The following is a 17,741-nucleotide window of genomic DNA, read 5'->3' as shown; positions in this document are numbered from 1 at the left end:
TTTGTAGACCTGACTACCAAGAGTGTTGTCCTAGTCCTTCTCAGATTATTTAGAAGTAGATACGTTTCAATTACAATAAACCTATTCATCAAAACAAAACAATTTATATATCATTAAATTTTATTTACTAGTTCTTAATTGTTTGTTTCCCATATAATTGTACAAATTAACATTAACCTACCAAAAATTCGAAGTAAAGAACGCCGTGGACGCGTGGTAAAAACCCCTAGCATGTCATGGGCGCTCGGCGGGTACTCAGAAAGAGCGCAATCAATCGCCAATTATAACTCTGTGGAAACGCAGTTACCCGCCGAGGGAGCCACGTAAGAACGCTTTGGTCGCCACCAAGACATCTCCACTTGTAAAATTTTTAATTAAAATTATAAATTGTAAAAACAACGCCGTGAACATGCAGTGAGAAGGGTACTAACATTTCGGATACACTACTTACAAAAGTAAACAAATAAATTTGGTTCAGCATATTAAGCATATATATTACAATATTAAAGTGAATTAGTGCAACTCCCGTGTTTGTGCCGAATATCATTTAGATCATATATATTTGCAAAGTAAATTCGTAAATATTTGGGTCAAAGTAATTTTTTTTAATATTTAAAACGGGAAACAAATGGTATCTACGGAAGCTTATTATTGCTTTAGTATAAATCTTTTCTTTTCTTTTTAATTTCCAATTTCCAACTTTAAGGTTACATTTTTCAACTTAAATCTTGAAAACTCCAACTTTAAAGTTGGTAGTTCTCTTTATATGAACATGTTTATTGCCTTCAAAGTTGGAAATTCCAACCTTATAGGTTGGAAAATCAAATTTAAAGTTGGCAATTTCACTTTAAAGTAGGAATTTTGAAAAAAAAAGTTGGAACTTGAAAGAAAAAAAACCATTATAATTTTGGCACTAATACGATTCCGTATAAATCTACCTACAGCATCACACATATAATGGATTCCACTGTTTTCTATTTTATTTCTATTATGGGATACAGGAAATAATCACACTATTTTAAACACTCTTTTCGTGCATACTGTCTGTGTTAAAAGTGTATTTATGTCGATATTCAATTTTAAACCCACTTACGAATAGACATGTTTGTTTTCCAAAGAAATTCGTTTGCCTTAATACAAGAAATTAGAGGAACCTCATTAATATATCTTGACCAATGGCATCACATTTTCGAAGAAACATATTTATATAAAGAGTATACCCGAACATTGCAGTGGTTTTGCATCTCGGTATGAAACGGAACGTATACCTTGTTTTCGGGGTGATCTTAGGTGTACGTGGGGTCATCATCTCCGACTTCATGTCCAGAAATCCAACTTACGACAACAGGGCAACTCTAGCAACCGATATTATATCAACACTTATTTTCAGAAGTTCTATGCACTGTGCATCTCATTGTACAAGAAATGACGAGTGTAAATCCATCATGTTCAACAAGGACACTCATTCTTGCCAACTTCTATCCGTTCACATGTCAGACACGGGACCGCAAATTTACAGTGGATGGCTGTATTATGAGAAAAAAATCGGTAGGTCTAATTTTATTAAGTTCTTGGATTGTATTTTTCTATCAAAAACAATTTCATTTAAAAAACTGTACTTTATTTGTTATACGGATTCTAAATTACTTCGCAGGCGTGTTAAGGAAGCATATGGGCATTTTAGCGTCTAATTTTGACTTTTATATTCAAAATCGTGAAAATAAATAACGATTTTTAATAAGATCAAAAACTAAGTATTATCCTTAAAAATAGATGTCAATGGAATCAAATTGGGTAGTACATTACTGCCAAATTGGTGCTTTAATACATGACAACCTTAAATAGCTTACGTATATTCCTTAACATAAAATGAGATAGAACAACACTACCCCGCGGTTTCCAAAATAAAAAAAACATACCAAGTGAAGGCAAAACATATCAGTTTAATCAAAACCGCTGCTAGAATTCTATGTTCTTCTTAATTACATAGTTATTCATCCGGCTCTCGTAAAACCTTCCTAACTTTTATAAAGTTTGCACGGACGGAAAATGGTATGTTGCATCAAAACAACACAAAACATGGGATTCTAGCAGCACTTTTCAATTTAAGCATTGATCAAACTAACGATACGTATAAAATTTCAAGTTCAATATATACGGGGTAGTGTTGTTTTAGTCGGATTTTATATCGAAAACAACGACAGAGGAAAGCCTGGCCGAGAAATAAAAGCAAATTTACATACCCTTTAGCGAATGATTGATAAAATTAACATCTCTCCCAGTATTCTTATGTTCAATTCTCAATAATCACACCACAATACTTTATGAAAGTTCTTAGATTAATTATTTTTGAACATGTTTACAATGCTTTCCGAACAAATTCACACGACATTAAACTTTTAGTCATGACGTCATCAATATGTAAATCTACGTAATACAAACTAATTTCTGGAAAAAAAAATTGTCTTCAGTATTTTTTATTTGTTTTTGGTCTACGTTTCGTTGCTTATATATTTGAATATGTACATAATAACGAATATTTGTGATTTCACGGAATTACATGTAACTCAGATTCCATATACTTCATTAACACCGCGTTGCAGTATCAGTATGAAATTAATTAGGAGACGAACAAAAAATGATACAAAAAATAGGATATTTTTTGATAAACAAACCCGAAATAGCAAAAATGAGAGCAAAATGGTGGACACGCTTTGGCAGATCCAGGTCAGGAGTAGTTTGCAGCAAAATTTATATATTAATTTATATTTATAACTTTCTTGTTAGGTTGTGAGGAGAGATTTAGTATAGGCACTTAGAAAGAAACGCCCATACCTTGCGGCTAATTTGGATAAAGTTTTATTTCACCAAGATAATGTCTCCGCCCATATTATTATCTTAAACAACACAGTGAGATTTCTATTACTGGGGTTCGTCATTCTTCAAACAGCCCAATCTTTGTATGTTATAAAAAACCTAAGAATTCGCATATTTATTAAATGAATTTAACGAAAATGATAGCTTCAAAAATTGTATTAATGTTTGTCATTTTTTGTCAAGGTTGTACACGACCTTAACAGACTACCCTTGTGCATGTTAAGTACATTACAATATAGCAATATCGATTAGCAAAGTTTGATTATTGCTCAAGATGCAAGTCCTTCCAAAACCGGAAGATGCACTTGCGTGTCTCGCAAGATATTCCTCAGAATTCATCCGCAGACAACCCATAGAACACGTATGACTGAGACTTTACATTTAGCATATGTCTGAAGTCTTAGTCACAACCGGCCGTACGTGTTTGGTGATCGTGCTTGCGCTACTTGTTTCGTCATCCGGGGCTCCCGTGGCCGAATGAAGCGTTGAAAATCGTGTTGACGTGATTAAGAGTGAAATGCAAGACAAGCGGACATTTGACGTGCGGGTCGTATGTGCCACGTACAAATTTGTTTAAAGACGAGTTGACACTCGCAACGTACGATACCTGTAGACACCGTACTTCCATCTTACAATTATTGTGCACCAGACGTACGTTTGCCTTGCGAATGGGAGCAATGACATTTGCACCGTGGGTCACTTGCAAGTCAACAGACGTCTTTCTTAGCCACGCGACAGTTGCACGGACAATAACATTATTGTTTTCACATAAATAAAGAATTCTTTTTTTTTGGGCATGTTCTAAAATAAATCTACAATAAGCAGGTAAATATTGAAACATCAAAAGAACTAGTAGAAAACGAAGACATTTATTATGAAATTCTGCTTTGTTGATTAGACTAGACTACTGGACGACAAAAATGAATTTTGTGAAAACATGATTTATCTTTCGAATCTAATACCTTAAAATGGTGAAAACATCTCTGAAATCTAGAAGAAAGTCTGCGCAAAAACCTTATTTCAGCTAATTATTATTAACCTGATGATTTTCCTGGCCAATGTAATATTTTTAAAAGATTTTACAATTTTGTTAACTTTTTTTTTTACTTTACAATACATGTATTTCCGGAAAAAAAGCTTTAAGAAAACTTTCAAATGAAAGTAAAAAAGCCAATCTAAATTACTTTGCCTTCACAAATGATATTATTAAAAGTGACAAAATTTACAATTTGTTCCTTTAAAAATCAAAGCCTACAAATTCTTTTCTGGTATATTGATTTCGAAACATTTATGGGAACAGTTTTATAAAGTTTTAATGGTCATATGAGATGATGATCAATATTTTCAATATGGAGAAAATAATCATTTACAAAGGAAAACTATCATACACTGTACTTACGAAAACAACAACTTTCTTCAGTAGGATGTGTTAAAGTGTCTTGTGTAGGTGTTTTTAGTTAGATATATCGTTCTGCGCGTAAATATCATTTTTCCCTTTTTTACTCCCAAGATGTCTATGATTCTATCCTAGCACGATTCTTAGTCAAAGTAATCGGGAAATATTTTGCCTTTTCTCTGCAATCATCTTCAATATCCAATTCCTTCTTGTCCTGCTTTTCTTCTTTGCCTTCCAATTTTTTGGGGGTAAAAAAAAACGTATTTGTTTGATTGAATTATTTTGGTTTTTAGAAGGTTACTGGAATCTTTGATTTGATTGTGATTAATGGTAAAATTGTCCATTCTCTTATCCGTTTGGCGATGTTTTACATAATAATTTTTTATTTAAAAAATCTTGCTTTTGGGCGAATCGCACGAATAGCCAACAGTTGGTGTACGCATGCCGTAATTGTTACGTACGTTAATTTTGCGTTCTAATTATATGTTGATGGTGAGCATATGCGACTTGCAGTCAACGTAGTCAACGTACGTGTAACGCAGGAGACAAACTGAGATCTCCTTTACTCGTCAGTGCAATTGAAATTGTACGGATATATTACGGTTCCTTGAGCGAAGCGGAAGTGCAGAGTATGTTTTTAGATGTCGCAAGGAAACTTGGTGATTGTAGTGCATGTCCAACACGCAGTACAATGAAGCCAACAAAAATATCGGCGAAGTTTGTGATGAAAACATCTATACTTGTTCAAAGGGCATGTTCGTTTTAGAAGCAGTAACAGTAGATCTATATATATATATATATATATATATATATATATATATATATATATATATATATATATATATATATATATCACAAAATAAAATCAACAACACAAGGCATCTTTAAAGTGTCGGATCTAATATATAGATCCTATGCCAGTTAACTGAATATATACATGTAAAGCACTCAAAATGGCTAACGGCACAAACAATTGATATTGTCAAATTTTCGGGACAACTAGTCCCTTCTTCAGCACAAAATAAATAAATTACATGTAAAAACAAAGAGAATAAAGTCTAGCACTACAGCTAATACTACTACAGAAACTATATACAGAACAAAAGCAACATTTTAAACAGTTTTAGATCGCAATCTTAAAAGGTGTTTGCAAAGTCACGCCTTGTTGAGTTAATTACACATTATAAATATAAAACTTATGACTGGCACATACAACGATCGTTTGTCTCACGTTTCATTTGTTATCACCATATTCTAGACGAAAACAAATTAAAAAGCTCTCTTGTTTGGTTCAGGTACAGCCAGGGTCACAACTAACCGTGCTTTGGGCGTGTACCACAATTTTTGCCAGTTCTTGAAACATGTGGTACACGCACGACGCAAGTTAAGTTGTGACCCTTGTTTTACCTGAACTATACAAGAGAGTTTTTATGGTCAGTTTTTTTTCGGCGTCCGTGTGCCTGCCAGTCTATCCGCTAGTCTATCTATGAATTTTACGCACTCTGTATTTTCTCCACAATGTCTAACAACTTGATAAAAATCATTCTTAAGAACGTAATTAAGAACATAATAAATTAGATAGAATATTCTTTAAAGTTCAGTCTCTATACCAAACGCACTGACTCTCATTTCCACCTCAAGCCGTCTACTTATCACCCTCTCAATAATAGTAGTTTTAGAGGTGTTCCTACAGGATTAACTATTAGATATAAATGAATCTGTATTTTGATAAACTTTTGGAAAAACAGAGCAAGATTTTAGAATTCAATTAGTGTATTCGAGGCTACAAAATCCACATAGAGCAGTATGCAATTAAGAATATAACTACAAAAGACAGGAAAACCCACTTACAATATGAATATATAAAAAGACAATTGCAGTGCTACACTTGTCAAAACATATCTTTACGAAAAAACCTGTCTTTAAGAGAACCTTAAACAGCATCCAAAGACAAAAATGTGCCCATTATATATACTAACGAGAGAATTGCAAATCTTTTCAACTATCCTCAAATAGCTGCATTTAAACGACCAAGAAACATAAAGGACATTCATGTAATTTTGAGACCAAGATTAGACACCCAGTTGCCCAAAGACGACTTCAAGCCTTGTTCCGATGCAAAATGCACTTTCACTGACAGATTTGCTACTCCCATTTCCTCCCATTGCGGGTTGCAACAAAAAATATTGGGTAAAGTCATGTCCTAAAAGCAAAGCATTTATCTCTTCATTTGCACGGTTTGCTCAAAACAATACCTTGGGGAAACAAGTGACCTCCGCAGAATGATAAAGAACCATCGTTTTATTATTCAGAAACCCCTACAAAAAGGGAGATAAAAAAGACCAAAAAAAAAAACCATAACAAACAATAAAATGCAAAAAAAAAAACTAAAAACAAAATCAAAACAAACAATAAAATGCAAAAAAAAAAACAAAAAAAAAAAAACAAAAACAAAAACAAAAAAACAAACAAAAAACAAAAACAAAACAAAAACAGAGCAGAAAACGGCCTGTTGGGGAACATTTCAACCACAATGGTTACAATGGGAAGATATGACAGCAGTGGTTATTGGCCATAATCCTCATTGAACTAACACAGGGAGGAAAAGGCAGTAAAAGTTCTAAATGCACATGCTCAAATAATTTATAGTCTTCATAGCATGAACAAACAGACAGACATCTCAAATTGAACGTCGATTAACCAGGGTTGGCAAAAAAGCGGGACGGTGGAAAATACTGGTTATTCCTGGAAATTACTGGTATTTCCCGGGAAATACTTGGAAATAAAGTACAACTACATATTAAAGTACTTCATACTTAGTCTAAATCAAATCTGCAGGGATGTAAACAATAGTACACCTTGTCAGCAATGACATCTTATAATTGTCTTTGATTTTAACAAGTTTTGACTGGCCAGTAATGCATTGGTTATCTTCTTATGAATACTCCAAACATGGTTCATTCATACACCATTATTATTTGTTTTTTAGACTTAAGTCAAGTACTTGATAGGTGCATCTATACAGTTATCATAAACCTGATATCTAACGTTCTGTTTTCTAGTTATTTGATGTATGTGAAAATGGGCCAAGAAAATTATGAAAATTAAAGTGTGACTGTGTCATTACCTTAGTAAGCAACACATCCAAAAAAGAAGCCAATTAGCCACACTCATAGTTTATATCTCCCCAAACAGGAGCACAAAACTTTCAAGAGTCAATTATTTATTAAAACAACATGTGTGATTATTTAGTTAATACTTGTAACACCTACAGTAATTATAACAGTTTATTTTGTGCTTTGAATTATAAATCTGTAAAACACTAAACTTGGGGTTCAAAAAGCTGGACTAAAATTTGTACTCTAGCAGCTATAGATCTTTGGGAATAGGTGATCTGGTGAATTTAAGATTCATAAACTGACAGAGAAATGGCAAAGTATGCTAAATTGTGTTTTGATGCTTATTGTTATTATGTTATATCCTAAACATACGTTTTACATTGAACAAATTAAAGAAATTAAGATTAATTTTTTTTATTTCCCAGTATTTCCCAGTTAGTGAAAGTCAGTAGTATTTACCGGGACGGGAAATACCGGTATTTACCACCGGTAATTCCCAGCATTGGAAATTCCCGGCCAACCCTGCTGATAACGTTATTACCTGGAACTCATATTGTGATAATACTGAATGTTTTGTCTCCACTTGCGTCATTTTATGGTTTCACCTACAAAATCATTTTATTCTGTTTCTTTTTAATATCAAAAATTAATTCAAAGTCATATCAAACTAAAAGAGAATCATAATGGTCTAAATGAAACCATTGCGCCGAACGAATTAACGTCGTTTGTTTTTGTATTTTTTCTCTATTGTTTACTCAAACCTCGCCATTTAATTAGTTGAATTATTCCTACCAGACATGGAGTTTACCATAGTGTTCCTCCACCCAAAGGATTGGCCACGGTGATCAGTACACAGTATTATAGAAAAAAAACTAATCTTTATGTTTGTTCATTTACAGTTCCTATTTTAGTAGTAGGAAAGCTTGTGAAAACATTAAGATATCAAGTTTGTCGAAATAATAAATGATTTCCTTATATTATTGTATTTTAAGCTGGGAAAGCAAGTAAGTTGTTGGTTTCAAAATGCATAAGACATTATTGCTCAGGTCAACGAGATAAAAAGTATAAAGCAAATGAATAATTAAAGTTATAATATTTTTTTTTCAGATTGTTCAATCTGGCACGAACGTTTAGGTCACTGGTATATATTGGATACCAATGAGAGAACATTCAATGATTCGCGGGTGAGATGACATTATTGATATTGTTTCATTTTTCAGAAAGGTATTTTACCACGATTTCAGAAATATTTATCTTTATTTTTGAAATTATTCATATATTTAAGATATGGTCAAATAATTACACTCAATCAGGTAAAGTCTTAAATTTAGCTTCTTTTCGACTTTGTGATTTCGATCTTTCGATTTTGAATTTGAATGCAAACTGGTCTGTGACGTCGTATGTATCAATGACTTAAAAGTTAGGTAATAACTTACACCTGTCATGAGTTATCTTAACAAACTTACAAGCAATCTGAGAAATATCTTCTCCTTCATAATTCAGAAAAAAAACTTCCAATCGATACTGAAAGGTACTTTGTCCATTATGTTATCATAACTCATTGGATGACAATTCCACTTCGTTATGGAATGTTATGTTTTGTCTTTACTTTTAGAAACATTCAATCAATGTTCATACTAATAAATTCAGAATCGCGCGTGTACGAAATAATTTAACTCATTAAACAACGTGTCTATATCTATCCAAAAATTAAAATACCATCTTGTAATACTTAAAGGCTGTTTAACTTCTCTTCATTACCTGGCCTTGTATGTGTATTGTTGTCCTTCACGTACTATTACAGTATAAGAAATAAAAAAAAAATACGTTAACCTTTGTTATCACAATTCAATTCATTTCCTTTAAAACAACAGAGATAATATACAATACAAACAATAACATACAAAAAGCAAGAGTGTATACTGTTCACATCAACCTAGTAAGTCATTCATTATATAGATAAACTTAATTGAGTTATTAATAACAGCCATTTTTAACATGTTAAATTCTAACATAAAAACAATCCAGATAAATTGAAAGCACTTGGTCGTCTACAATATATTGCTGGTAAGAAGGTTTTTTATATTCTTTCGAGGCTGAGCAGATCAAAATAAAGTAATATTCATCGCCAATGTTATTTTTACATTAATCAATTTAAAAATTGTTGATTTCTAAGTGTATTGTTCCATCTGTCTCTCTCAATTGGCAATTACTATTGCTTGTTTTAAAACAAATCAATGCAGTAATATCATTCATAGAAACAGAGGTGTTTAAGTTATTTCTAGGTACACAAAAATTATTGGCACACAAATTTTACCTCAATAATTTACTAGATAAACGTTGCAATCATAGACCCATTGTTTTGTTGTTGAACAATTAAAGTTTGCTTAACAACATTAAAAATCCAGTTTTCATTTTCTTAATTATGTGTCAACCAGACATAGCTCAGAGCACATTCATGGCATTGATATCACAAATAATTCTAGATCCTAGGACATTTATAAAAAAATTTCTGGAAGACAATAACAACATCAATTTTATAAATATTTAAGAACAGCGAACGCTAACACCCGTTTCCCGCCTACATTTTACATCCAAATATTTCGGAATTTCTGTTTGATATCATAAAAACAAAGTTATTTACTAAAGAGTTTAATCAATTCCTAATTGATATAAATCAAAATAAAATTAGTAGTCAAATAATTTTTTAAACAAAAGTTTTGATTACGGTAGGTCTAAAATTTCTTTTTTGAAGTCGGTCTCTATGAGTGAGGAAAACATTATTTAGCGTCCGATATGTGCATAAAAAAGGTATATGTGGCGTATTTGAAGTAAAATTTTCGACATGAGTTTGAGTAAAAATATACACCATGCTCCTTATGATTAGACGTTTCACAAATTTTAGGCCCATAAAACATGTTCTGTCTTCAGTTATTTGTCTTTAAACTTTGCTACACGTCTGATGATGTAATGGAGATGAAACGCGATTTTAGCATCATTGGCATGTTAAACGGAGTAAATATCCTTCTCCCTGAGGGATGCATTTATTGAGAGTGTTTATTTATTCTTTATCCAAAAACGCAATCCTCTAACACAAAATCCCCTTGTGGTTTATAACCTATAAAGTAAAGACACGGAACACATAAGCACGAGATCTTCCCTTTGTCCCTATCCTTATCCATCTGTTTCCTTTTTATGTCCTTGACAAATCTGTCAAACCTAACAGTCTACCCCTTTTTCTCGTCGACGCCATTGTTGTTGATAGACAAAGATGTATGTTACGTGACCCATTTAAGGCGGATTATTCAAATCTTTTGTTTTTTTACGGACACGTCTTTGTTATGCGATTGAATTATACAGTGTAATTTATGTGAAAGTCCTTTCTTTAAATAAAGTTATGAAGAAAATCATCAGTTCATTTAATTGTTTTTCAATAGAAACACACCACATATACCTTTAAAAAATCACATGTTTAGGTTAGATATTAAAATAAATTTTCATTTCAAGTAATATTTGATAATTATTTTTCAAAATGTTAAAAAGCATATTGGTTTTTATTAAATGTATTTAGACGTAAGCCCCTCCCCAACCCCGTGGTACAACAAACCCTTTGGAACAAATCTGCTAAATGACAATATATCAACCCCTCACACGTAATTTCTGTTTTATTTGGGGATGTTTTAAATAAGAATTCCGTTTCCGTTAATTTTTATTATGAAATAAGCTATTTCAACTCAAAATACCAAGTTATCTCTCTTTGTTTGACCAAATTATTTATATTAAATGAAAATATACATAAATGTTTACATTATTTTAAAAACATTAATTTAATTAGACTTTAAGTTAGACTGCTAGACGATGCTACCGTTGGCAGTTACTTACACAGTATAAATGGGGCCAATGCACACCAAATGTTTGAATTGTGCTTGTTTTTCCCAGAATAAGCGGTGTTTGCAGAGCACACACGGCAGATCGATCAACATATGATAAAAGTGAGCTACCTAATATCAACTTGGATGTAGAAGTTTTTAATTCCTGTGATAAAGATGAAATATACTCCAAACTTACAAATATCCTTTATTCTACATTAAATAAGCATGTACCTAAGAAAGTTGTCACAATAAGACCAAGGGATAAAGTTTTCATGAATAGCTAGCACAATAAGAAGTCTTACGTGGAAGCGCAATAGAATCCACCGTAAAACTGTCAAAACAAAATACAGATATCTGCAAAATAAGATGAAATACGTGTTTCTCACCATAATCATAATAACAAAATTACAGCACAAATTAATAAATCAATATCTCTTGGAAAATTGTGAAGAATAGTAAATCATTTTGCAAATTAAATAAAAAACACAAACCATCACCTCCATTGAAAGTAATTGGTCAGACATTAATGCACATAAATTAGTGTAAGCCTTCTGTCTTACGGATCCAATTGAGGGTCAGCTCAAACTTTGTGATGACAAGTACAGTATTTCTTTCTCAGCGGGTTTATTTAAGCGTGATCATATAGTTACAACAATTAAAAGCAGTCCAAATCAAAGAATCTAAGAATGTACTCAAACTCATTTCACATGGGTATATATAAGGTTTTACTTATGATGGACAGTTCTGACTAGTTCGGCCCATTTACGACGACCATGAGCGAACATTTAGTGTTCAAAATTAAGATTAATAGTTTATTCCTAAATAAAGTAACAAAACCGTCGAAACTGCCAATCAAAGAGTCTGGATGCAGGATGTGAGTCTCCGAGTCCTGGGTCTCGGAGTCTCCCACCTAGTATGAGGCATCACTTACTCATAATACGTTCATTCATACATGGCATAAAAGGTTACAAAGGTTAATATATAATAATACATGACTCAATATAGAGTACCAGAGCTATTGTTGCAGACACAGAATTGCCAAATATGTCACTTGTTGTTAAACTCTCAATTTGGATATTATGATGCCCGTATTATGCACCTGGTTTCCTAACATCATTTAGGAATGCTACGCATTGCTACAAGAGTCACAAAGTTCATTCTGTTAATTATCATTAACACCATTCAGTGCGCAGTATTTAGGTACACATAAATATCATAGTGACCATTATGTAATACTAGCAATTCAAGGTCATAGCATGTTAGTCTCATTCGTCGGTTGACTTTCTTTTACTTTTTTTTCTTGTTAGAACACAGAGACATATTTTACTTATCAAATAAATATATTTCGTGTTTTGTGTCAAGTGTTTATATAAGATTGCCCTGCAAGCACAACATGTATTTATACAGTACCCGCAACGTTATTTTTTACAATCCTATCCTATCGTATCGTGTATCAATCCTATCATATCGTGCGTGTATACTGTTCTATCGTGCGTTAATGCTATCCTATCGTGCGTGTATACTGTTCTATCGTGCGTTAATCCTATCCTATCGTGCGTTAATCCTATCAGGTTTATCGTTTGATTTCAACAATTCTTCCGTTTTTCCATAACGTGTTAATCGTTTCGTGCCTTTTCATAAGCAAGTAAATTTATTACTAAGTTGCAACTCGTTCGGTGCGCCGTATACGAATATTTATCGAACAAGAATTGTAAAATCCTATCCAACATTCCGTCAGGATACTAATTAAATTTTTTAGATCAAAATTAACCAATATTATATGCAAATCATATCTGTTACCATTGAAAATGAAAAACGAAGTTCTTAGGAACAATGTAACATATGTACCTGTAAATCGAATATATTAAATCGTACGCCTGAGTGTATACCTGCGTAAACATTAACTTTTATGCAATATAATTTCGTTGCATCATATTTTACAGAAACAAAACTATTTATGATATAATTTATATTTAATTAAAATCCGAGTTGTACTTTGAACCCGTTATTTTCCGTGTGATATTTGATTTCCGGCTGAAATCTTCTTGGCAATCAGCTAGGGTGTGTGGTAATGAAAACAATGTTAACAAATCGTACGCGGAATGTGTATCTGCGTAAATATTTATTTAACTTGTCTGTAATAATTCGTTTTTAATGAATCATTTTCTTATACAGAAAGAAATGTACTTATGACAGATTTTATATTTACTCTATACAAGAGTTGGATTTATATAATTAAACCCGCTATTTTCCGAGTGATTTAATCTCGGGCTGAAATATTCGCGGCGATCGGCTGTATGGTGTTCGGTAATGAAAACAATTTTAACAATACAGAAAATGTATCATAAATGCTCATAATTTTAGTTGAAAAAAAATTAACTGGTCATTTTTATACATTCTATAAATGATGCAGCGATGATTAACAACTCGGCAATTGTTACTAAAAAGAAATTCCACGTAAATCTTTATTTGTACGTGTTCTCTCTCAAATTCTGCCATTACATGTATCAGTCTGTTCGTAAATATCGTTTGAAGCAATCATACGTTTATCATGAACATCGTTTATCCTTTCCTATCGTGTATCAATCCTATCATATCGTGCGTGTATACTGTTCTATCGTGCGTTAATCCTATCCTTTCGTGCGTGTATACTGTTCTATCGTGCGTTAATCCTATCCTATCGTGCGTGAATCCTATCCTATCGTTTATCTTGTAAAAAATAACGTTGCAGGTACTGTATTGTTATGCAATACACATGTAGTATGGACATGATAAACAAGAGCAGACTCATTTTTAAGTATATTGATACCCCATATTTGATGTGGGGTAATCAGTGGCATAGACAATAAGACAGAACATCGATGGACTATCATATTCCATTACTCGTCAATATCACTAAAACTACCGGAAAATTTTCGTCCGTTTTATATTTTTAACCTGTATTTTAAGATTTATCAAATCAGGGTTATAAATATATAGATAATACAGTCTTACAACTAAAACAAAACGAAGTTTTAAAAAGTAAATCAAGCACAGGTTTTACAAAAAATGGGTAAGAATGGCAACGAGTCTTTGTCTACGGTACCCAAAATCTGTTTTTTTCGCAAATGTCTCTATACATGCTTATATTATAGAGTCAATACAAGGTTTAATTAGTCGTTCATGCTTCGTATAAATCATAATTGTCACTAATGTTATTTACAGTCATTTTGTGCCAGCCTGTCTCCAAAATCTTATGTCATTGAAGTGGACTCCCAAGCAGAAAATGACTGGCTCGTCGAGTTAGGTAAATTTTTGAATGATACGGTTTCATACATTTGAGTTTTCACCATAAAAATACCGTTAAATATACAATAAAGACAAAAATCCCATCAATCATATAAATCAGTAAAACGCGTGTAATACATGTACATGTACAGTGGTGTGAAATTGAGCATGAATAAAGTTCAATTAATAGATTTCTCTCTTTTGTTTTTAACAACTGTAGCAGTTACCTATTGTGGAATGGCTGGTAGATACTGGCTGAACGGATACGATACAGATAATTCTGGTACGTTTACGTGGATTGATAGTCAAACTCCGACAAACTACACTAACTGGGACAATGATCAACCAAATGATCATGAAGGCAAAGATCAAAAATGTATTGAATCAAAAATCGATGATGGAGGACGGTGGAATGATCTGTCATGCCTTTCTATGAGATGGGTTGTTTGTAAAAGGAATTCATAGTATGGAGTTGTTTTACCGGTATTCATGTAAAATTTGAACAGACTTGATGTCTTACATAATTCTCAAAAGTTATTAGTGGAATTTGTGACAATATAAACAACTCATTATAAAATATACAAGGAATTTTTTCCTTTTTTTCACAGTTTTCGTCATTGCTAAAGGGTAATTTTAAAATGCTAATTATTAAACCCTAAAAAAGTGTCTTAATCGTTTATGAGGTTTGCTGGTAAAATCATAAATGAAAATGACCATGTGTGGCGTTCTGTTTAACATGTTATTGCACAGAATGATAAATTGCACCTTATCTTACTTTGTTTTTTTTTTTAATGTACTATGTATAGAATCATCATATTTTAAATAAATTATTTTTTGTCAATATAATTTGAACTCATCAACAGGTGACAGTTCTTACTGTATTTTCCCATTTTTTTTCCAATAAGAATACATGTAGCTATGAACCTGGAATTCTTTATGCAGAGAAGAGGCTATTTAGACGTGATGCTAATGGCACCATTGAGTAGAACTTGCTCTTGATAGATGCATATGCCGCACCGATGCAGTTATAGAGTAATCAAAATAAACTCACAAGACTCTGAACAAACGTGCTATTGTCCAGTTGAAAGGCTTGCTAGATACACCTGCAGAAATCAAACACTGTCCTAAGATTAATGGTTGACAATATGAAACTCTCGCGCTCCAATACCGAGGATAAATATTACCATTGGCTGAAGATAAATTAACATTTGATAGGCCATATAGGCCAAAGTAAGAGCATCTTTGTTGTAAATTGATAAAATCATGAAAGTGATTGTTATGGTCAAATTTTGTAATATATAAGGTTTGTTCACGTCAAGGTCATTATTTACGTCAAGCGTTCTATATTCAAGGCGAAAGCTTTAAGCTTATTCATTAATTTAGATAAACGTTTTTCCAATATTAATTAGGAGCAATAATAAATAATGCAACAGTTTGTAATTAATAATTGATGAAAAAAAATCCTGGTTAAAACCCGGTATCTTAAATCAATATATTCATCACTTAGCTTCATTTTGAAAGTATTAAAAATGTAAACAAAATATGCTGATTTTTATATACAACTGTATTCAAATAGAAAATAAAATGTTTAAATGATGTTAAGGATGAATTTGAGATTTAAATTTCATTGTACATGTATGGGAGTTGCAATCATTGCATCTTTTCTGCATTGACCGAAACTCGTGTATTATCACAGCTATTATTGACCAAAAAAATAAATTTATTTATAAGGCACGAAAGTCTTCATTTCGAAATTTAGATGAATACCAAGGAAACCCTATTTAGGACCCATCAAAATTATTTTTTTCATAATTTATTAATGTATATTTTTAATGGCATTTAAATCATAAACTCCATCCACCATTCGTAAATAAGACGTCTCAGGATCATCATTATGATTCCAGTCTTGCAACAAAACGGTAAATGTTTCATAAAGAATCGGTAAAACATTTTTTTTTGGTTTAATAATCAGAGCACCGTAAAGTCCCATGCTTCGTTGATTGCATATTTGAGCATGATAGAAATGAGTTCCCAATGGAGCTGCTTTGAATTTATATGTAAAGTTTTGACCTGGAAGGATCGGACATTGAGTGATAAAGGCAACTCCATCTGCGTAGAAAGTGTTAGTTTGCTTGATACCATGCCAATGTATTGATGTTGACTCTGTATGCATAAGATTTTGGACATGTATTATCATATCTTGACCTTCAAAAGCTACGATAGATGGACCAGGGAATAGACCGTTAACTGTTATTACCATTCGTGATCCTACACCGTCTGCTGTAACTGTATTTTTAAAAGTGTTTTTATGCAAAGGAGATTTCCCATTTTTGTCATCAAAACGGTAAAGACTTCCATTTTTTGGCCAAACATGAACAGGATCTGGTGAAGTCACCATGGTAAGACGATGTTCGATAGTGAGAAAACATTCACAGGTAGTATCACCTTCACCACATGTTTCCGGTTCAGAACAAGTCGGGCCTTCTTTCGATCGATCCCACCATGTGCCTGCGGTGCTTATCCTAGTTTCTATAACCCAGACGTATAAAGGCAAGGCTAATATTCTACAACACTACCAATAAAATCGAATTTATTTTAAAAATTAAAGAAAAGAAAAAATAATTTGCTTTACTATTTAAAGACTGTGTTATCAAATAAAAACTCTTTCTATCAAAAAACTTTATTCATCAATGAGAACAGAATCGTTCTTTGGGTATTATGATAAACAACATACTTAACATCTTGGTTTTTTCTTCACAAGACATTGCATTACTCACTTTCAACATACACCTGTACATGCAAAGTACGCATGATGCAATATAATATTGGTCAAGTTACCTGAGAAATAGCTTCATTGTGAACCTATGCGATGCATTCCAATATCACAATAAACCTGTAATGTATTAATATTTTAAGCTTTTCTCTATTTAGAACATCATATCAAAAGTATCTACGTATTGAGTAAAAATATGGAACGCCTTAACTGCCTAATGTGGATGATATTCAGGTTATGATAGTGCTTCTTCGTCATAACCTATAAGTTATCATTATATAGTAATACTTCTTCGTCATATGCTGAAATTATATTTTTACATGTGGATACTTTAATATTATACGCTTATACTTCAACATAATATGCAAATAAACCTATATTACATGCTGATACACCTCACTACGTGATGTCATATGAACAAAATCGGTAAAAACCTG

The 17,741-nt window shown here is 32.4% G+C and overlaps 2 protein-coding genes across 2 annotated transcripts; one reads left to right on the top strand and one right to left on the bottom strand.

Moving 5' to 3' along the window:
- Positions 1 to 1,250: 1,250 nt before the first annotated feature.
- LOC128182376 (C-type lectin-like) lies at positions 1,251 to 15,288 on the top strand. Its single transcript, XM_052850981.1, has 4 exons — positions 1,251 to 1,548; positions 8,500 to 8,576; positions 14,469 to 14,550; positions 14,752 to 15,288. Exons 1-4 carry the CDS (start codon positions 1,251 to 1,253, stop codon positions 14,994 to 14,996), a joined length of 702 nt encoding a protein of 233 aa, XP_052706941.1. The 3' UTR covers positions 14,997 to 15,288.
- Positions 15,289 to 16,347: 1,059 nt separating this feature from the next.
- On the bottom strand, positions 16,348 to 17,463 carry LOC128182254 (uncharacterized). The gene is made up of 2 exons (XM_052850845.1): positions 17,370 to 17,463; positions 16,348 to 17,095 (listed from the first exon to the last, which is right to left on the bottom strand). Exons 1-2 carry the CDS (start codon positions 17,384 to 17,386, stop codon positions 16,348 to 16,350), a joined length of 765 nt encoding a protein of 254 aa, XP_052706805.1. The 5' UTR covers positions 17,387 to 17,463.
- Between the last annotated feature and the right edge of the window lie 278 nt (positions 17,464 to 17,741).

This window comes from Crassostrea angulata, chromosome 4 (genome assembly GCF_025612915.1).
Source record: "Crassostrea angulata isolate pt1a10 chromosome 4, ASM2561291v2, whole genome shotgun sequence".
Taxonomy (NCBI): domain Eukaryota; kingdom Metazoa; phylum Mollusca; class Bivalvia; order Ostreida; family Ostreidae; genus Magallana; species Magallana angulata.
This window is presented reverse-complemented; position numbering and strand designations above follow the sequence as displayed.

Excerpts from the sequence above, each read along its gene's own strand:
- LOC128182376 (XM_052850981.1), top strand. The coding sequence starts at position 1,251 with ATGAAACGGAACGTATACCTTGTTTTCGGGGTGATCTTAGGTGTACGT. Across the intron at positions 8,577-14,468 it reads GAACATTCAATGATTCGCGG|TCATTTTGTGCCAGCCTGTC; the intron begins GTGAGATGACAT and ends TGTTATTTACAG. Across the intron at positions 14,551-14,751 it reads TGACTGGCTCGTCGAGTTAG|CAGTTACCTATTGTGGAATG; the intron begins GTAAATTTTTGA and ends TAACAACTGTAG.